Source organism: Drosophila navojoa, chromosome X, assembly GCF_054131105.1.
Source record: "Drosophila navojoa isolate 15081-1374.11 chromosome X, UAZ_NAV_1.0, whole genome shotgun sequence".
NCBI lineage: Eukaryota > Metazoa > Arthropoda > Insecta > Diptera > Drosophilidae > Drosophila > Drosophila navojoa.
The window spans coordinates 24,533,661-24,556,016 of record NC_142895.1 but is presented as its reverse complement, the minus strand read 5'-3'; the positions used below and the strand labels follow the sequence as shown (position 1 = coordinate 24,556,016).

The following is a 22,356-nucleotide window of genomic DNA, read 5'->3' as shown; positions in this document are numbered from 1 at the left end:
GACACATCCATGTCTATATTCATACACAATATATATAGGTCAGGAGAGGCTTCCACATTTGGCTTCGTGCAAATTAGCACATTTGCAAAAGTTTTAATACACCCGGCTGCACGCATTTTCAATGGGTAGAGAGTATTAGCACAGCATCACTAATAAATCGACCAGCCGATGCGCCGTAGACAGACTTAGACGGTCGCCAAAGAGCATATTAACTTTACTTGAACCTAAAATAAATCATGAAGAAGAAGCATCGATAATACAAAAATGTGAGCTAAGGATAGTTCAGCTAATCATCAAACTGAATCACATGGGTTATTTTATATGAGCGGAAAGATACATATATTCCATCAACGTAGAAAACTTCTCTCTTCTGCAAATTAGCATTCCTTACATACGACCTATATAGCCATTCTGACCCATTTCAATGATAAAAGGGTATTAGAGAAACTTTGGTATTCGATCGAAAGATACCCTGTACTCGCATGCAATATGAATGTGTTATAAAAATTTGTTATCTAAAATCTCGTATATAAAATGCAATTTGTAGACTAAAAGTTGTTCAGTGCCATCTGTCATGTATAATCTGTTATACACAATCTGTTATATTTAACATGTTTTATCAAGTGTTGAGTTCAATATGATCTATATAAAATATCTAATATGAAATCTTAGAGTATCTGGTAAGCATATCCATTACATACAGTTTGTTATATAAAATATCTTTATATATAGGGTTCTCTATCTGTTATACATATATAATCTGTTCTTTGTACTCGTTATACTTGCTCCTACCCCATATACGATATCCGCAGGGTATATACAACTTTACGTCGTTAACAATGGGGCAGCGATGCCGGCACTTTTACGCACCGGTTGCTTCAGAAGTTACAACAGCGCTCCAGAGACGTATTCAATCTCAGATCGTAAACACCAAATTTAATATTTGATATTTTTGCACGCAGCAATAACAGCAATGCAAATATTTTTAAAAATGTGTGAGCTAACGTCATATGTCTGAATCGAATAATAATAATAATTGAGATAACGAGTTTTTGCTGACTAATTCTTGTTGTTGATAAAGAATGGAACTGAAGGCTATTTGGAAAAAAGTACAAATTTGACATTTACTTAGGCAGAAGAAGAAAATACACAAATATATATAATAATACTTTTAAGATTCTAGTTAAACAAGTAAAAATAAGATTAATATATAAATATAATGAAGAAAATAAACATGGAATATAAATTAAACAAATCTAGATTTTAAAGTCATCTAAAATATTGTTCCGGAGTATGATCAAGTAGTAATAATAAAATAAAATTAATAATAATGTTTATTATAAACCCATATACATATGTATGTATATGTAAAGCGTGTTGATAATATTAAAAATAAATATGAAAAAATATATAAATATTTAAAAGCATGTGTTGTCCTTTTCTTAGCATTGCAATGCATTACACTACACCAACAACAACACACACGTTCCACATACATACATACATATTTGAGTTCAAATTGGCAATAAACGACGTTACGATCCACCCTCGAACAAATTGTGTAAAGCTCTGCGATTGCGCAGCTCGCTTGTATTTCACGTCTGCAACAATGCCACAACAATGACAAACAGCTAACCGACCAACCGAGCAAACTAGCTACCGGCCACCCGACCGCCCGCCCTGACCCACGAACGGCCAGCAGTCCGAACAGCCAACCGAACGATCGGCCAACCAACAAACAAACCATCAAACCGAGCAGCCCAGCAGCAAACCAATCAACCTTACGGTGACTGTGGTCGTTCGTTCGTTCATTCGTTCGGGCGCTCGTTCGGGCGCTCGCTCGGCCGCTGCACACGCGCATTGCGGCGAGCTTTTGTAAGGCAAGCGCGAATGGAAAACCAGTTATAAGTCAACTTTCATTCCAAGCGGACGTGCCAGGCGTACGGATCGGTGCGCGTTTCAGTGTGTTGTGTTTGGCAACAGCGAGCTCCGTTCATAAAAGCATATACATATATACATAAATAAATATATGTATATAGATATATATATAAATTTATATTAATATATTTGCTGTATATGTAAATATGCACATGCATGTGTATATGCATACATGTTTAATAAATTCACGCTCATAGATAGCCATTGATTTCAAAAGGTGCTCGCCAGTCCAAAAAGTATCTTTTTATTTATTTATTTATTTATGTTTTTTTTTTTCGTTATTTGTTGTTGTTGTTAAATTGAAACGAGTTGATCTCCCACACTCAATATATTGGTGAATAGTAAAAGTAGAACATTTCACGAAAGCGAAATCAATAAAAATATCGCCGTATTTGTAGATGGTATATAATCATAAATAAATATATCTGCATATACATATACAAGTTTGTGTGTGTGTGTGTGTGTGACATAAAAAAAGAAAAACAACTGAAATGTGGATTACGTTTCCAAGTGAATTGTGACTAGTGAGTGTGTGTGCGTTTGCCTGGCTCGGATTTGGACTACGATTCCGATACCGAATCCGAGTCGGATTTGGATTCGGTTTGAGCGCATTGTACTTTCTCATATGGATTCAATTAACACATCGTATATCGAATTAATGAAACACTAACCAAAAAACTAATGAACCACACAGAGTTTTGTGGGTCGTTTTTCTTGCCTTTTCTTTTTGCCCAGTAGCGATCGACGCACAACAAAAGCAACATCGTTGATAATTAGTGAAAGATACTAGCTAGATGTAACGAAAGTTGGAGAAACCGGTCAACGAAATCCTCCACTCAATAGCAATTTATATAAATGCATATACATATGTATATATATATGTATGTATGTATATACATATATTTAAATAGCCTGTAACTCTATTGCATTTGAGTTATGACAGCATATGACAGGGCATTTCCTTTTGTTTATTACCTTTTGGCCTATTTCTAAATATATGTATGCATGTGTGTGTGATATAGTATCTGTGCATATTTCTTTTGAATAGACCGTTAGACAATGTTAATATTTCGCTTGCATAGCCTTGCCGCTCGGCCATATACATATACACAAAGAAACATCTGAAGGCCGTAGGTTGAGATTTCAAAATAGACACCAAACAGTTCGGGCCATAAGCAGCCAACTTATCCAAGAATGTGATTCCCATGGTAAAAAAAAAAATAAAAATAAAATAGAGACAGAAATCAAAACCACAGACGCTGCATAAAGTAAATCCAGTAAAGTGGTTTTCAGACCCCAACAACAATCGCATAATGCATAATACTCTGTCTATGTAAGTGCTTCCCAAGCCAATCTACTACCAACTGGGAAGCCAGCAGGTATATATATATATATGTGTGTGTGTGTCTTACATGTTGAATGAATTTTCGGTTTCAAATAGTTTTGAGCTTCAAAGTCATTGCCCGGTTATTGTGATTTTCTTCTTCTACTTTATGTTTAAATGCAACTGTTGTTGTTGTTGTTGTTGTTTATGCACCATTACATACACACACACACACACACACACACACATACACATTATTCATATTCATGACTATCAAGTGAAAATTTCAGTGTGAATGCAAAATGAAAATCTTGTGAGAGCAATCAAAACTCGACGACTCCGGCTCAGCTGTGAATATTAATTGAATATTTAAACATACATGCGGCACATGCAATTAAATACATAAATTACTTTAAAAACTAACTGTACATACTGCGACGCCAAACTAATCAACAGCTAATACCAGCAGCAGCAGCAGCAACAGCAGCAGCCATGTTTTGCTTTGGCCAGAGCCTGGGGTTATTGCTCGCATCGGTGGAAAACGTTTTGCATAGAGCCATGGCCTTTACGAAACACTCACTCCTGGTAATGATGATGATGATGTCGCTAATAGCACACGGAAATTGTCACGGTGAGTTCCTTATCACCATATTATGTTGATGATGATGTTGACTTGGGAAAATGCTTTTACAAGAAATGCAAAATTCAGATTGCAGCAAATTGCAGTTATTGGAATATAATTGTTAGCTATACCTAGATAGATTTCAAATAGATTCCATTGAAAATGTGAAATGATATGTGGACACATACATATATTTTTGGAGATTTCCGATTTACAGTGAAAGTACAAGGATTTTGTAATTTGAATACCCCGAACCCATTCAAAATGTGAGATATCGGGTTATAATATATTTTTAATCAACGCATGCAACAGGCAGAAGGGGGCGTGACAGACTCCTTCAAATGTATACATACATATACTCTTGATCAAGACGATTTAGTCTCCTGTCCGTCTGTTTGTCTGTCTATCTGTATATTTATATGCGTAAGCGCGTCCATCTCAGGAGATATAAAAGCTAGAGACTAGAAAGCTTCGTCTATTAAGCGCGCAGATCGAGTTTATGCATAAAATCGATATTTATTCCTGTTTTATTTTTGTTATTGATGAAACATCTTATCGAAAAATAGTTATAAAATTATATATTCTACATCTTTATAGTATCTATAGTATCCAAATCTTAAATATAGATTCGTGTGTACATTATAGATTTTCGAAGGGTTCTGTGGAGCTCTTAGTCGAGCGCCGAGACTGCTAGAGCTTTGTTTAGATTTTCGATACCACGCCCAATTCGCCCAATATTTAAAAAACCCTATTTTAAATAGTAAACATTTGCTCTTAGCCAAATATATATATATATATATATGTATATATATACATATATATATATATATATATATATATATATATATATATATATATATATATATATATATATATATATATATATATATATATATATATATTAGCATGTCATGTTTTGTAGGTTTAATATACATATGTAGGTCGTTCATCTACATTTCTTCAACAAATAATCTTTCGTAGTACAGCCCCAGTGCAATCCCTATTGAATTATACATAAGTTCCTTGCCTCTGAGTCATCAGATGATCTCCCAATCGAGCAGTACAGAGCACTCTTAGTTCTTAAAAATATAAAGCTTAGTTATATAGTGAGTTTTTATAGTGCAGACTTGCCTGTAATAGACATTTGTGATAGACCTCTGAAGGTTATCTCTATTGACCGTATTTCATTCAAATCTAGGACAGATCATGTAGACATAATTGATACAAATATACATATATATAAATATTATATTTGTATGTGTATACTCTCTATAACATTTGCATATTTCTAGCTAAATTTGTACTGAGAGACTTCTTCACTTAATATGAAATTGATCGAATCCAGTTTCCAAACCGCAGACTAATTAATGCTAAGGGCTAATATCATATTTACAGCAGATCTCATAGTTCTTTGCATTCTATGCTAAACAAAAAGTTGGTATCTTTCCAGAGACAGAAACATTTCCATTCCATTAGATATTACTTTTGTTTCTTAAAGCAGTACGAATTTAAAGAAGAGTTACCTAAAAATTAATGCATGTACACCCATATAGATATATCATTCTATTTAGTATACACACACTGAAAGCCCACAGAAGAAATGAAAGAAGAGAAGGCGAAGAATTGTCTGCGGTTGTTGGCTTACAGCCAGAAGGCCTGGAAGATCCACTTTATATGCAATCCATTTCGATCTTGTAGCTAGACTCAAATACACCTGCTCCATCCATCCACATAAAAATCGGCACAATGAACGTTATTCAGCTGCAAATATAAATTGGATTTTTCTTGACCCATTTGGCTGTTCGACTTTTTCCAATTGTTCGACATTATTTAAATAAATTTTATTTAACGCTTATAATTGCCGGAGGCAAACGCATTTCGAATTTTGTTAACGACTCTCAAACATTGCATACACCTATGTATGTGATATGTTTGTAAATGTCGCTTTTGTGGCGTAACGGCATTTAGATTCAAGCTACCTAACTACCCAACTCTGCCCGAGCTGGCTGGCCCAGTTAGCGCAAATGTGAAGGTAGTTCATCTGTCTTTCTTTCCTTCCCACTCGCTCATCAAATAAGTGCAAAATGAGTATATCAGCTGTTGGACTCCACAAACACAAATCCATCAAAGTCTCTGATAGAGTTTTGATAATTATAGATAATTAACAACTTGCTCAACAGATCAATCCAAATTTGTATATTTGCCTAGCTATTTATAGGTATAGCGACCCTTGTATGCATATGCGCAAAACTCCCCACACATTTCATATGAAACTCACAGCCATGTTGGCTTGGCCACAAACTCATTGACCAATAACACATGCCAACAGGAATTGGTAATTAAAACTTTTTTTTTTATGGGTTTCGATCACCTGAATCGCAATTTGCAACCAGATTAGATCTATCACGTCATGTTATAGGAAGTTGCTTGAACCAAAAGTGCGGAAAACTTGCCGTTTCTTTGCTCTAGTACTGCTCTATTCGAAAGCAATTTTGATTTATCGATTTGCCACTCCTCCAATATAATATTGTATATGCAAATCAGCGAATCAGGGATATAGTGAAATCGTTAGATTTTGGGTTCCTAGGGGATGGATCGGCACAATCTTGATGCTCCATAATACAAGGGTATACAAGGGTATATCAATAGCATATATACGAACAGGTGGACATGCGGACATTGCACAAAACCAATATACTCCGTTCATTTTCGTGAATGAGTATCAAAAGAAAATAGCTGAAGCCAATAAAAATTGTTGTATGTGCCGACAATTTTTGATGTCAAGACTGTGGACTGAATACGAATAATTATAGTAATTATTATTACAAGATCAGATCTCTGTTGCGCTCAGGCTCTGCGGCGAATATGTAAATCTTTCATAAGCTAGTATTTTGCATAATATTTCTCTTGACTTTCATGAATTTAAGATTTAACTAATAAAATTACTTGTGAATATTATTTGAAATGGAAGTTGAAGTCCATTGCCTTATGAAAAAGGAAGACGGAATAAATTTTAATGTTTGCTTGAAATGTAATTTATAAGCAATTGCGAGTTTGAAAACATTGTTCTTAAGCCAAGTTAATGATATAAATTTAACACTTTGTTCTAGTCATAAGTAGGAAATTAATCAGACAAGGAAATAACTTTTATTACTATAATATCATATTGTACACATGGATCTGTGTATGTACATCTGGCGTATACCCACACAAAGCCGAAAGACACATTGAAGTTATTACGTATGTGCATGCATAATGGTTTAATCTAGATTTATGCGAGGTCTTCCTTGAATGTTGAGGAATGTTTTGCAAATTTTCTAATACAATATTTCTAAATAGAATTTCAACTCGAGAATCTTAAGTGACTATTGTGAATCTATCAAGTTTGGTAAAGAAATATATATATATATCTAAAATGTAAAGATTCACATATATCTTAGATTCCTTACAATATTTCTAAATAGAATTCCAACTCGAGGATCTTAAGTAACTATTGTGAATCTATCAAGTTTGGTAAAGAAGTATATATATATATCTAAAAATTAAGATTCACATATATTTCCTTACAAAACACAAGTCGATTTATTACCAAGTTTTTCAGGTCTTACGGTAGACCCGCTCAGCTCAATGAATAATTGCTTCTGGTGGAAACAGAGCTAATATCGTTTGATACACATACATATATCATGTTTTTCATTTGGATTGGCCGCGCAATGCAAATGGCAGCCCTCGTATAAGTGTGGATATCATAAGCACTGGTAAAACCGGATAAAGGCGATTGTTGTCTCATAACAATAACTGCTTTTTATACGGCTCTTGGGCATGAGAGAGAAGCAAAATAACAAATTCATTGAAGTTAGCAACACTTTGCACAATTGCAACGCCGAGAAGGGAGAGAAACCTGACATCAACAGCTGCAGCAGCCAACGAAATGAAAACAATACAGAAAGCAGCTCAAAAACGATGCCAAACCCAAGCAAGGGATATATGCATATCAAATTTAAATACGTCTAGCAATTGATGATAGAATACTCTATTCTGGGCCGAGCCAGCGCATAACACGAATTAGCCTTAACTCTTGACCTTTTCCTCTCGAAACTTGTCACTGAGGGGCTTTGAATAGCCGAAAGATCTTTGAGTGAACCAGGCATGGAAACTATAAAACCCAGTGAAAAGATATCACCTAGATTATTAATTTTTATCAGATTAGTCAAGTCAACCGATTTAACATTACAATCTTATCAAATTAGAGTTTGATCTGGCTCTGGGGTTTCTATATTGTCAAAGGCAGACAAAAGTTGGTCCAAATTGAAGATTCTTATCTATACATACATATATTCATATACTTGCGAATATTTGCTAAAGTCCAACTCGTTTTGTCTGTGTGGGAGAAATTTCAATTTGTTTTCAATCAAATCCAATTCAAAACTTGTTTTCAGCTCTTTTAGGAAAATGTCGATCACAACATGAAATGTGTGTGGTTGTGTGTGTGTGTGTGTAAGTACCGATTCCAGATGGTATGGGTATGTTTTAATATCTTAATGGGCATAAAAGCCACACTAAACTCTCAAGCTAAAGAAGAGGCGAAAATCATGTTACAGTTGACTGCAATGTAATAATAATGCGTAATGTAATAATAATATCTATGCCAATCGTAAAGCTCACAGAGTTAAGAGTATATCTAGCATACATATATATATATAGAGATAGACGTATGATGTAGATAGGCAGATAACAATAATGAGAGTTTTTATTCTAAAATTGTTACAAAATTTGAATAACAAATTTTCGGTTGGAATTTCTAGACATAAAACATGTGAATATTTTTTTTTAGCATTATGGGAAAATTGTGAGACGAAAGGGAAACAGCCAAAAAAAAAAACAGATTTTAAATTGTTCGTTTACAAATTATGGTCTCTGGGAAAAAGGCCTAAAACATAACTGATTATATATTATATGCAAATTAATTGGAGTCTTGTGTTCTAACAAAGGAAAGTCTAGAAGAAGAAAATTAGCTAGACAACGACTGGGAAGGCTTTATAAAAAAATGTCTAGGCATTTTTCTATGCATAAATTAGCCATTTAAATTATGTTTAGTAAAATGGTTAAAATATAAATTTTGTTCTTTTCCTAATTTATATTTTTAAGAAAGTATTTGAATTTATCTATGGAGTATTCAGTGTATATCAATAAATTTAATTTATTTAAATGTATTGAAATCAAATTGAGGTCTTTCGTATTAAAGCAAAAAACTTGTTTCTGAACTTACGGAAGGACCTACATGAATATGTATGAATATATGTATGCATGCATGTTATATATACACATACATACATATGCCACTATAGCTCCTACATCCTACCCTAGCCAACCTGTTTCGATTCACTTTCAAGAATCTTATTGAAATGAGTAAAACATGAATACAAATGTTGTTCTTGCAATTTCGTCAGACAGCTGGGCAAGGCTTACGCATTATGCCGTTGTAAATGCACACATACTTACATACTTACATGTGTACATATGAACATGCACCTCCGCTCGAAACTGTTTATTAAGCGCCTCAACGTTTTGTTACTCTTCCAAAAGCAACTATGCAAAAGCCGACATTTATTGAGAGCGTAGCAAATACTTAAATAGTTTTGCCATACTCTTCTCACCAAAGGGAAGAAATGGGAAGAAGACATTTTTGTTCACAGCTGCTTGTGTATATGTATGTGTGTATGCACAAAAACATACAGTTGAGAAAGAAGTGAGAGTAAGAAAAAGAAAATGGTGCATTGTGAGCCGACCGAATGAGAGCATCGGATCTCTCGCTCGATCACATTACACCTTATGAGCGAGACAGCTTGGATGAGAGCGCAAGAGAGTAAGGGGTCAGCAAATACAAACTTCAGTTATATTTAAAAATAAGCTTGTTCTAGTTGTCACATCCATGCTTGAATACACATGCACACATGCATATCTACATACATATGTACATAACAGTGAATAAAGCCCTTTTTGTGTTTCTTTTCAGTGTGTGGTCCGCCGGCAGTGCCGCTAAATGCCAAAGTTCGCACAGTGTCCGGTGAGACGGGCATATCGGAGGCGCATTACACATGCGATGCCGGCTACGAGCTGTTCGGATCGCCAACAGTGAAATGTGATGCGCGGACCGGTTGGGAGCGAGAGCTGCCCTTCTGTGGTGTCAATGTCGCCTACCGGAAGCCCGTTAATCAGAGCTCCTATACGCGCAGTGGACCGGCCAGCTATGCAAACGATGGCAAGCCAGGCAACAAGGTAACATACACATACATACAAATAGTATGTCGAGCCGTCATCATCTATGTATGTTGTCTCTCATAGAACCCAGATGGGCAGGAGTGTTCTGAAACGCAGAAGGAGCCATCGCCATGGTGGCGTGTTGATCTCTTGGCACCGCAGGCGGTGCATGTGGTGCGGATTACGACGCGCGGCTGCTGCGGCCACCAGCCGCTGCAAGATCTGGAGATACGTGTGGGCAATAGCAGTGCGGACTTGCAGCGGAATCCACTGTGCGCCTGGTATCCGGGCACACTCGACGAGGGCATTGTGAAGACTTTCACTTGCGCCCGGCCGCTCGTTGGCCAATATGTGGCCATACAGCTGGTCGGTGTCGAGGGCAGTTTGAGTTTGTGTGAGGTGGAGACTTTTACAAATGATGAATTTTCGGTCGATCGCTGTCTCAGTCCCAAAATTGGCGTTGATACCGTTGTGACGACATTCTCCAAGACATGCTACGACTTTCATATAACGAAAGGAGAAAGCTTCGAAAAAGCTCAGGCCATATGCAAGCAAACAGGCAAGTACACAGCTCCCATCAAACTATCGATGACACATTTAAACGATAGCCGCCATCCTTTCTGTCCTCAACCAGGTGGCAACCTCGTGCACGAGTTTCGCGGCGCGACAAGTCAATACATCTTATCGGAATTGGAGCGCCGAAAGTCAGAGTTGAAACCGCAATTGGTTTGGATTGGCGCACAAAAGGAGCCGGGCATAACGTCGCGCACCTGGAAATGGGTGAATGGTAAGTTATGTGATTACAATATATGATATACAACGGCAAATGGCTATGCTGATTGCAGGCGAAGTGGTGCAAAAGCCGGCATGGGGCAAGGATCAGCCGAATAACTACAATGGCGAACAAAACTGCGTTGTCTTCGACGGCGGGCGCAATTGGCTCTGGAACGATGTCGGCTGCAATCTGGACTACTTGCATTTCATATGCCAACACAGTGAGTGCAGCTGCATTTCTATATGAATCCTATCTATATGAATCCTTTGTCCATTAAGCTCCTTTGTCCTGCGGCTCACCGGATGCGCAGCAAAACACGACGGTCTCGGGCAAGAAGTTTACGCTGGGCGAAAAGATTCAATACGATTGCCCCAAGGGCCACTCGCTGCTGGGCCACGCCGAACGCGAATGCAAATCCGATGGCACCTGGAGTCATTCAGCGCCCAGCTGCAAATGTGCGTAGGCCTTACTATATATATATATACGGTTAATTCTTACCAATGTCTCACAATTGATAGATGTGGATTGCGGCCCACTGCCAGAGCTGAAATTCGGCTCGATACACCTGTCCGAGGACCGCACCAGCTACGGCGTGGTGGCCACGTACAGCTGCCACGAGAACTACACGCTGATTGGCAACGAGAATCGCACCTGCCTGCAGGACGGCTGGAATGGCAAGCAGCCGGAGTGCCTGGTCGATTGGTGTCCAGATCCCCAGCAGATAACCGGCGGCCATGTGAAGTTCAATGACAAGCGAGCCGGCTCCACGGCCACATATGTGTGTGAGCCGGGCTACGTGCTCGTTGGCGAGGCCGTAAGTGAAACTCAGCAATCATATCAAGCCACATCTATGCACGTTCACGACGTGTAGACGAGCATATTCGCATTGGCTTTGAATCTGTTCAGCTCTTCTAGAGATATTGCATGATCTCACATTTATCCATATACTAATATCTATGTCAATATCGAATATCTTTTATCCTTAACGTCATATTCTGCACATTCCAGATTATTTCCTGCGGCTTGGGCGGTGAGTGGTCGAGCAAGACGCCTTCGTGCCGATTTGTGGATTGCGGCGCACCCGCTCGTCCAGATCGTGGCATATCGATACTGGTGAACGGCACCACGACCGTCGACTCGGTGGTGAAGTACGAGTGCGACGAGGATCACTGGCTGGACGGGCCGTCGGAGCTCTATTGCACCAGGGATGGCAAGTGGTCCGGCGAGGCGCCAGTCTGCGAGCTGGTCACGTGCGAGACGCCGCAAGTGCCAGCCGGTGCCTTCGTCATCGGCTACGACTACAACGTCCACTCCAAGATACAGTACAACTGTGATCCGGGCTACATAATGCACGGTAATCCGGTGCTCGAATGCCTGGACACAGGCGAATGGAGCTCCGATGCGCCCTACTGTGAATGTAAGCAGTCTGTACACAAACCTGAGGCGAGCCTCATCTAATCTGACTTCATGTCGTCCTCCCCAGATATCGACTGTGGCACCATATTGCCCATACCCTACGGCACCATCAAGTACGTGTCCAACACCACGCACGTCGGCTCCGAGGTGATCTTCAGCTGCGCGCCGTCCCACAAGCTGAACGGCCCGCTCAAGCGTAAATGCCTCGAGACGGGCATCTGGAGCGATGCCTCGCCCAAATGCGAAGGTAGAACCGCTTCCTAAGAACTCACTTTAGAGTAATATATCATTTAATGTGTTGTATTTGTTGTTGTACTCTAGAAATTCGCTGTCACGAGCCATTGTTGCCCACGCATAGCCTGTTGTCCGTCACCGGCAATGATCGCATGTACGGCCGGACGCTCATACGGACAGCCGATTCCACACAGAATACGGCGCAGACATACAAGTGAGTTGTGCTGAAGCAGGAGTGCTCCAGTCGGGTGTGCTCGACTGGCAGATGCACTGTTAGCAACTAAATGCTAAACAGAACTGCGGCTCCAGATGAAGTTAGCAAACCTCAGAGCTCCATTTTGAAATATTATATCTGGTATCTAAAATCGAAATAGGATTAGCAGGAGGTCGGTTAAAATAACTATCACATATCCAATTTACAGGCTTAGCTTTGAATGTCGATTCTTCTAAAATAAGAAAGTTGAATGAGGAATATAAAGGAATAATATGTAGATATACATAGGTATTTGAAATTGTTATATTTATATTTGCATATACAAAGTCCATATATGCTTTTTTGACTAAATATTCACATTTATCATAGAAACTCTCATATTGAATTTGATATATCTTGATTATCGATTGTTATCGATAAATGGAATACCGAGATATACTAATATATAAACTTAATTATTCTAAATTATGCATGTAGGCTATTTAAAATCGAAATAGGAAAATTTGATATCTCTGAATATTGATTCTTATCGATAACATGAAGGTTGGTTGAATGAGAAGTATAAACGAATAATATATAGAATATAGATATATGAATTTGTCTGTGAAGACCTAAAAGTAGTTTAGGAGATGGGATACGAATGGAGAGATTGACTTAGATTGACTTAGCTCGATGTCTTGATAAAAACTTAAATACCTCGACTGTCTCTCTCTCGCTCTCTCTCTCTTTTATTTTTAATGAATAGAAAGTGTTTTTTAGTCAAGAGTCGCATTATCTGATTTGAGCTGCCTTATAAGGAAATGTTGGACTTTCTTATTCATCATGTGTGTGTGTAAAGCAAATGTTCGTCGAGCCAGAGCAAAAGTATTTGTTTAAAAACGTCATTCGTAATATAATATACATTTAGCTGTTTATATTCAAGTATTTCAGTTGGTTAAATTTAAGTATTTGGCTCACTTTGAATATGGAATCTTGCTTGAAATCTTGCAAGGAAACCAGTTTGCTGAAATGTAATCAAGTTGTTGGCATTTCAGAATCGGAGCGCTGGCGAAATACCGTTGTGAGCGTGGGTACAAGATGGTGGGCGAGGCACTGGCTACCTGCACGGATAACGGCCAGTGGAGCGGCATTATACCAGAGTGTGTCTGTGAGTAAAACGATCGATCAGAGTTTATATATATCTGCATGTATGTATGTAATACAATATTGAACTCTTGCAGATGTGGAGTGTGGAACACCGGAGAATATAACGAACGGCAAGGTGACCTTGGCCACGAATGCCACCTACTACGGGGCCGCTGTGCTGTATGAGTGCAATGTCAACTACAAGCTGAACGGCGTCTCGCGGCGATTGTGCACGGAGCATGGCAACTGGAGCCACGAGGCGCCCAAGTGCGTTGAGGTTGTCTGCGACTTGCCCAATGTGGGCGACAGCCTGATTGTCGAGGCAGAGGTGCGGGCGGTCGGCTCGGTGGCGCTCTTCAAGTGCGCCAAGGGACGCATTCTGATGGGCAACGATACGCGCATCTGCCAGAAGAATGGCAAGTGGTCGGGCAAGAATCCGACGTGCCGACGTGAGTACCATGCATACGCATAATGCCTCTCCAATTTGTACTAATATGCTCCACGTTTGAACGGCAACAGCTGTGGACTGCGGACGACCGTTAGCCATTGACAACGGGCGCGTGATTGTGGTCAACGACTCGACCCTATACGGCGGCTCCGCCGAGTACCACTGCATACCCAACTACCAGCGCATCGGACAGTATTTGCGAAAGTGCACCGAGGAGGGCGCTTGGAGCGGCAAGCAGCCGCGCTGCGAGCTGGCGACCGTCGAGGGCCAAGAGAGCTCGGAGCTGGGCACGGGCGTGGCAATAGGCGCCACGGTAATTGTCGCCTTGCTGGTCATCTTTGGCCTCATATTCCTCTATCGCAACAAGGCGCGGCCCGTCAAGAACACCGAGAACATTCAGGCGGCCGAAACGAAGGATGAACGCAACGCCGCGGTCATGTCCTACTCCACGTTGGAGGCAAACAACCGCATGCACATGGACAACAATCCATCGGCGACGTTCAACACATTCCAAGGCGGCGCCGCGCATCGGGGAGCCCGCAATAACGACAGCGCTGTGGGCGCTGGCGAACGAGTGAACAATCGCTCAGGTGCCCATTGAGAGAATAATTGCCCATTCATGAGCTAATTGAAATCCATTTGCAGAGAACATCTACGACCAGATACCAAATGAACAGTTCTACGATGCGCCCTACGAGATGCGCACCAATGACGAGGTATACGAGCCGGAGCCAGTGTCCAACAATGTGATCACAATCAATGGCATTTCAGTGCGATAAGGAGCATGTGGCACGCATGCGTCATTAATGTTAACTTGTGTTTATATATGTATATAGTAATTTTAGAGAGAGAGAGAGAGAGAGAGAGAGAGGGAGAGAGAGAGAGGAGAACGTGAAAATAGATCGAAGTATTCCAATGACCATTTAACGCCCACTACCCACGCTAGACACACTGGACACTGACATACTTCTTTAACTGTTGTGATCAAAGACGAGAGTATATGCTCCTCTGGCCCATTACTGTAGCATCTGCATTGACTGCCCAGTCCGTCTCTCTGTCTGTCTGCCTTGAATTATTGTTCATTTGAGCTGTATCAATATCCAGTAATTGATTAGATCGAGATTCACTTAGGTTTCGCATACTTTTCTATATCACTGGGTGCCATATTTAAGCCCTGAAAACTTGATTTCGATTCGACTGAAACGCAAACTGAGAGAAGAATGGGGAGAGAGACTCTGATTGTGTTGGTGTGTGTAGCACTGGCTGGGTACAGGGTATCTGCTAGTCGGCTGCCCTCGACTAGAGCACTCGTAATTGTTTTTTTTTTTTTTTTTTTTTAAATTATTACGTATTATATACATATATATATACCTATATATAAAGTAAAAATATGTATAATCGGATTGTACAACTTTGTTATGCAATGTGTAAGTACTCGCTAAAGCTTAAGTGAAACAGAAGAAGAAGAAGAAGAGGGAGAAGATGGAGAAGAAACTATGTTGTACTTAAATAAATATGTGGTTAACTAATGTATTATGATTGAGCTCGAATGTATGTATGTACATATAAACTAACACATGTATGTAAGCATTCATTTATGTTTCTATTATATATATATATGTATGTATATGTATAAATGTATATACTCAATATTGGTATTCACCATTTGAAGCCTTCTTGAGTCGATCGTATTGGTTTGTTCTTGCAATGATCATCGTTTACAATATACATTTATGTGTTTCGTCTTGGAACTGTTCGTGTTTATGCTGATTTACGAAATGAATCGGGTATATTGGCTTTAGGCGGTGCTCGTCTTTCTGTCCGAATTCCAGCTACTCTCTATTCTATAACTGAAGACTTGATATTTGGCATTATTGAGATTTTCCTAACACACTCACTAGAGGCGTGGCAGTTCGGATAATAATAATATTTAGTATAATAGAAGTGCTATTACTTAGAGAGTGCAGAAATTTGTAGAGTAAAATCGTCTGGACAACTCAAGATATATATAGTAGATATATCTAGGCACATATACAGACTGCACATATGAATCCTCTAGAGAGTCTTGCTATTTAAATACATTGAGGAAAGATTATTCTTTTATATAACTGTTAAGCTACTCTTGAGATTTAGCATAAATCAAATAAAACTCTTTTTGGACCATGAGCGAGTATTACGCAGTCGGTGGCTGAGCCTGAGCATTTTGTGTAAAGAATATGAGTTAAGGTCGAATAAGTAATAAATATAGATAAACACAATCAGATGATATCATATGAGACCCAAAAGAAACCTTGTAGAGAGCATTGGAGCATTGGAGGTGCATCAATTAACAGACTTTGCGTCGGCAACATTTCCTGCCCTGGGCACCCCAAGGAGAACAACATCATAGTGTCCCATGGCCCAAGGGGCTAATAATGGCATCGATATGGACGAGGAATTGACAGCGAATGAGAGAGAATTCTTGTTGATTGTCGTCATACTCTATTTATGCTCATTAACGAACGCGAAAGTGAGGATATAGGTTTTTATATGCTGCTCACCCTTATGCTTTTTGACTAGGGATATTAGTATTAGAGTTGACGTCATTTACAAAAGTGAAAGTGAGTATATTGGTATTTAAAAAAATTTCTATCATTCGTCTGTTCGTCCGTCTCTCTGTACATCCCTACGATTCTTGACTAGAGACATTAATATGATATTTATACTCATTCACGCAAGTGAAAGTGAGTATATCCATTTTATGCAATCATCTGTCTGTCCGTATGAAACTAATATAGAGGTATTTGCTTTATATATATGTATGTATACTCATTCATGGAAGTACAAGTGAGTGATTATTGGTGCTTGCCCAATACCATCACCAAACTTGGCCAGACTAGACTAAACTTGAAACTTTGCATTGACCACCGGGGATATATATCAAATAAATCATCATTTGCTTGCTCTATTGAGCTGACAAAAATCATATACATATATATGTATATATATGCAATACACATATGTATGTAGAACTGGAAAATCCATATCTTTATTTTGATGCTGTCAGTGTGAGTGAGTGGGTATTCCACAGTCGGTGGTGCCCGTTCTTGCTCTATTACTAGTTCTTTTATATTTATATATTATTATATATTATATATAGATATTATATATGTTAACTAAATAATAATTAACTTGCAAATTCAGGTACTCATCTATTTGAGGAACAGTAACCAAGTAAGTATTTGGTATTTCTGCTTGCTCGGGTTGGTATTGTCCTCGCTATAGATCTACACTTAGTAATACTGGGCACGAGCTAAACCGAAACCGGTTTTATCTTTATCAGTTCTGTAGCTAGAACTCCAGGTGGACATAGAAGCTAATAGGGATCTCCTGGACTAGCTGCTGTCCTGAGATAATTCGAGATATTTACATTTGTCTACGCGTAGAGCTGAAATCGGAGGACCCGAAGAGGGTGTCACTTGAGCTCAGGAAATAGGATCAGTATTGGACTGCGGCTCGACTCGCAACAACTTTAAATGTCTGTAGTATAACCTATGTAATCCAACTTCAGACTTTGTAAATTGCTCAAAAAGAGGGGGAATACCTTTACAAGATTTATTTCTACTTTTGACGCAGATGGAGCCCTTGTTGAGCTGCCCTATAAATAGACCTCCATGGAAAATGCAGACACGAGCAAGCATTGTGCCGCTGGGCAGACTCGAGGACTGTAAATTGTTGCGTCTATCTGGTACTGGGACTTTAAACAAATTTGTTTGATCAATATTTCATTGGAAATAGAGTTGTTGAGCTGGCAGGGCCGAGTGCGTACGTAATATTGAGCAGTTGTTCAGAACACACACATCAACTAACACACTATGCTAGATTTGCACAACAATTTGGATCTTTCATCAAAATTTCTCGAAATTACTTGGATCTAAATTTGCATATGTTTCACCTTGGAAGTGAGCTGCGCAGACAATGGCGAGGCGTGGAGGAGCACAGCAGCTGCAGGCCGAAATCAATACGGACGAGGAACTAGAGAAGTTCCTAGCTCGTCCAGGATTGCTCAGTATGTATAGCTGTGTATCTCTCTCAGATCATAGATCAGGATGTTTCTTGATTCATGATTCATGATTCTTTATTCCATGTCGCCCATTGATTCGCAGTTTTGGAAGTTTACTCCGAGTGGTGTGGGCCATGCCTGGGAGTGCTTGGGGCATTGCGCAAAGTCAAGCTGGAAGTGGGCGGCGAGGCCATGAGCCTGGCAATAGTGAGTAGCTGCATTCCCCAGTCTACGATCTCAGTTAGCTGATTAGATCCAATTTCCCACCCAGTGCAAGGCAGATACCGTGACAGCTCTGAGGCGCTTTTACAAGAAGAGCGAGCCCACCTGGCTGTTTGTCGTGGTAAGTTAATGCAGCTGGCACTCGCTACCGTCCTTGAGCAGCCCGCTTTTCCGTTGCCCCCAGAATGGCCGAGCTGTCAACCTGTTCTACGGGTCGGATGCACCCAAATTGGTGGCGCTCATTGTGAAGGAGTTCGAGAGGTCGCAGTCCTCAGCCCCGCGGCCGACCTACGCCATTGACGCGCTGCAGCCCATCGAAGCGGAAGCACTCCGGGTCAAGAAAGATGCCATCGAGAAGGCTGAGCGCATCGAGCGGGAGAAGCAGCACAAGAAGCGCATTGACTACCTCACCCATTGCACGGACGTTATAATGGAGAACTTGCCGGACATTGGTGTGACAGTGTTTGGCCCGCAAGTCTCGCGCGATATGTTCAAGAAGCTCGCCGAGCCGGCGGATCATCTGAAAATGCAGTGCAAGGATCGAAAGTACATTGAGGTGTTCGCATCGGACTTTGAGGTCGTGAACTTTGCCTGCAAGAATCCGCTGTCGACCGACGTCATAGAGCAATTGCATGGCAAGGAGCTGCTCATATGCTTCTGGAAGATCGACGAGTCCTCTGGGCCCATACCGCACGTGCTGGCCACCTACGCCCACGAGCTGACGAAGGAGCGCGTCGCACCGCCCGACGACGACCATCCATCGCCGCATCCAATTCCGCCGATCATCTCGCCGATGAAGGTCAAGTTCGAGGTTGAAGTGGAAGGTATGTGGGATGTTGGGATGATGGGATGTTGGGGTAGGACATTCGTTTATTCATATTTCTTTGTTTTTGCAGAGGGCGAAGTTTGGGTGGAGGAGATCAGCTCATCCGAAGAGGCCCGGCAGAAGGCGGCCGAGAAGAAGGCGGCCGAAAAGGCAAAGGCCGGCTCCCAGCCGGATGAAGCCCGCAAGGAGGAAATGGAAGACGATGGCGAGGAAGAGGCCAGCGAGGAAGAGGAGGTGGTGCAAGCCATCCAACCGGCCTTCCCGGGCATGCCGCTGGACCTGGACCTGGGACTGGACGACAACGTTGCCACCGAAGAGGAGGCCGAGGAAGAAGAGGAGGAGGCGCCGAAGCCCCTGACGCGCACCAAGCGCGTCAAGATACCTCCCATATGGGTGGCCAACAATCGCCGCACCCACGCCGCCCTGATCTATGTGTTCTTCCGCAACCAGACGACCGGATTCCTGCCGCCCGATCCGCCACCAGAGCCGCCGCACGTCATCATGGCCTTCGAGGCATCCAAGCGCGATGACATCCTGGAGGTGATGGAGACCATCAAGGATGACGTGCCACTTTACGGCTTCTTCACCAGCGACACGCCCGGCGAAGCGAAGCTCATCACGAACTCGATATTCCGATACGATGACATGAAGGAGACGGCGAAGACCGATCGCTTCGTGCTCAAGGTCAACAAGGTGCTATCGTACACGATGCTCTCGCTGGTGCAGTTCGAGCCGACCTATTGCAGCAGCAATGTGGAAAATGGTCGCCAGGACGCGCTCAAGTTCTTCCCGGAGGACTACAAGACCGACGAGGAGATACCGCCCGACGTGGAGCCCAAGCCGAAGAAGGTAGAGTTCACTCAGATTTCGCTTGCTTCCGCCCTCCGGCTCTTGACTAACCCATCTCTCTGTCTTCCCTTCGCCTCGTGCAGCAAAAGAAGAAGGCCGCTTCCGCCCCCGAGCCAGCAGCCAAGACGCGTGAGTCACGCAAGTCGCGTGAGCCGTCCAAAATTAAGCACGCCGAGCCTGCGGAAGCTGCAGCTGCCGCTCCCGCAGAAGGAGCACCCGCCGCGCCGCCAGAGGGCGAGGCTCCGGCTGGCGAGCCAGCGGCCCCGGCGGGCGAAGGCGCACCAGCCGAAGCACCACCAGCCGCGGACGCACCGCCGGCTGCACCACCGGCAGAGGAGGCGCCACAGCCCGCCGAGGCCGCCGAAGCAGCACCCGCTGCAGAGCCGCCCCCGGAGGAAGCCGCAGCTCCCGCTGCTCCCGCTGAGGCCGCCGAGCCACCGCCCGCCGAGGCGCCACCAGCAGAGGCAGCGCCGGAGCCTGCGCCAGCCGAATAGTTCCATTGTCTCTCACCCCAAATTATGCACATACATATATGTATGTATGTATACATATTGTAGTGCTGTACCACACCGTTCGTTTCGAAATCTCGCTAAATACACACTACATATACGAACAAGCATTGCTACTACTCTTATTCGACCACTAGAATGTGACGACTCTATTAGTAGTAGACTTAAAGGAGCAGCAGAGTCTACTACACTTCTACTACTTTTCTATTTTGTTTTAGAAATACTAAAGATGGTAGTTTCTCTATGCTACTGCTACCTGTAGTCTACTACTTTTGCGTCTAATTACTACATTAATTCTAGTAAAGGCTCCTACTCTTACTCGAGTACTACTGATTCTATATCACTTGATTTACTCTTCTGTTACTGTTCGTACTTTCTATTCTATTGCTACTATTCTATTCTACTACTAATGTTTCTTTATTTAAAGCGAGACTCTACTTTGTTATCACTATTCATGTTCTTTGAATGTGCTACTGCCATTGCTCTATTGATACTCTTGTTTGTAATCTACTACTATTCCTATTTTACTACTACTCTTTTATATTAGTTTGTTTATTGCATATTGCTATTCATTTTACTTTCAGTGTGCTACTACTATTACTCTATTACTACGCTTCTTTTACAGCTATTCGTAATCTACGGCTATTCTTATTTTACTACTACCCTTTTGCTACCACTATTCAGTTGCGACTATTTCTATGGCATTACTTATACTACATTACTACTAATACTCTCCTACTATTCATGCTTTAATCTACTTACCATTCTTATTCTATTATTCTTTAAGGATTATTGCGAATCATGCTCTACTGTTACTTTAAATGTGATACTGCTATTACTCCATTGATCTACTACTATTACTCTATTACTACCATTGCTCTATGGCAACTTATACTCTACTGCTATTCATACATATACTACTACTCTTAGTCCACATCTGGTCTCCTTACACTGCTGCCCGAATTCTACTACTTTCTTGTATGTACTGTAGCACTTATATTGTTCTACTACTATTTCTGTTGTGGAGCAGAAACTGAACTACTTTTGTATTTGCTTTGTTTTATGCAAGCTTTACTCTATTTCAATGTTCTACGATTAGAATTACCCTAATATAACTTCTGTTCTATGACCATTACTCTTATTCTCCTGCTATTCTTGTAATACTCTTTGCTTACTACTATTTTGGTCTATTTTATGTTTATTTATTTTATAGGTTACTTAATTTCCTTTGTTTTACTACTTTTATTCTTATTGCTACTCTTTTGTTACTCCTGCTTCTACCATAACTCTTACTCTGCTACTACTACTATTACTACTACTACTATTCTTACTACAACTATTACAACTGCTACTACTATTACTACTAATACTATTTCTACTACCACTACTCCTCCATGTTAATTACGACTCTTACAAATTTTTTACAGGGTATGCAACGTGTCATATACATACATATGTCCATTACAATAAATGAGCAGATAATGATCTCTTGTATTTATGCATATTTCCATGTACACACATATGTATATACATACATATACATATATATAC

General features: G+C 40.9%; 2 protein-coding genes across 2 annotated transcripts; both read left to right on the top strand.

Annotated features, from left to right (window-relative positions):
* Positions 1 to 1,913: 1,913 nt before the first annotated feature.
* On the top strand, positions 1,914 to 15,900 carry fw (CUB and Sushi multiple domains furrowed). The gene is made up of 15 exons (XM_089263682.1): positions 1,914 to 2,155; positions 3,553 to 3,893; positions 9,901 to 10,163; positions 10,230 to 10,704; positions 10,780 to 10,932; positions 10,991 to 11,140; positions 11,199 to 11,375; positions 11,439 to 11,734; positions 11,929 to 12,337; positions 12,404 to 12,583; positions 12,658 to 12,784; positions 13,819 to 13,931; positions 14,005 to 14,358; positions 14,429 to 14,947; positions 15,003 to 15,900. The coding sequence occupies exons 2-15, from the start codon at positions 3,755 to 3,757 to the stop codon at positions 15,134 to 15,136; spliced, it is 3,489 nt and encodes a 1,162-aa protein (XP_089119808.1). The 5' UTR covers positions 1,914 to 2,155; positions 3,553 to 3,754; the 3' UTR covers positions 15,137 to 15,900.
* Positions 15,901 to 18,146: 2,246 nt separating this feature from the next.
* Positions 18,147 to 20,799, top strand: LOC108655900 (uncharacterized). The gene is made up of 6 exons (XM_018107724.3): positions 18,147 to 18,405; positions 18,503 to 18,606; positions 18,671 to 18,742; positions 18,806 to 19,445; positions 19,518 to 20,296; positions 20,380 to 20,799. Exons 1-6 carry the CDS (start codon positions 18,315 to 18,317, stop codon positions 20,788 to 20,790), a joined length of 2,097 nt encoding a protein of 698 aa, XP_017963213.1. The 5' UTR covers positions 18,147 to 18,314; the 3' UTR covers positions 20,791 to 20,799.
* The last annotated feature ends 1,557 nt before the right edge of the window (positions 20,800 to 22,356 follow it).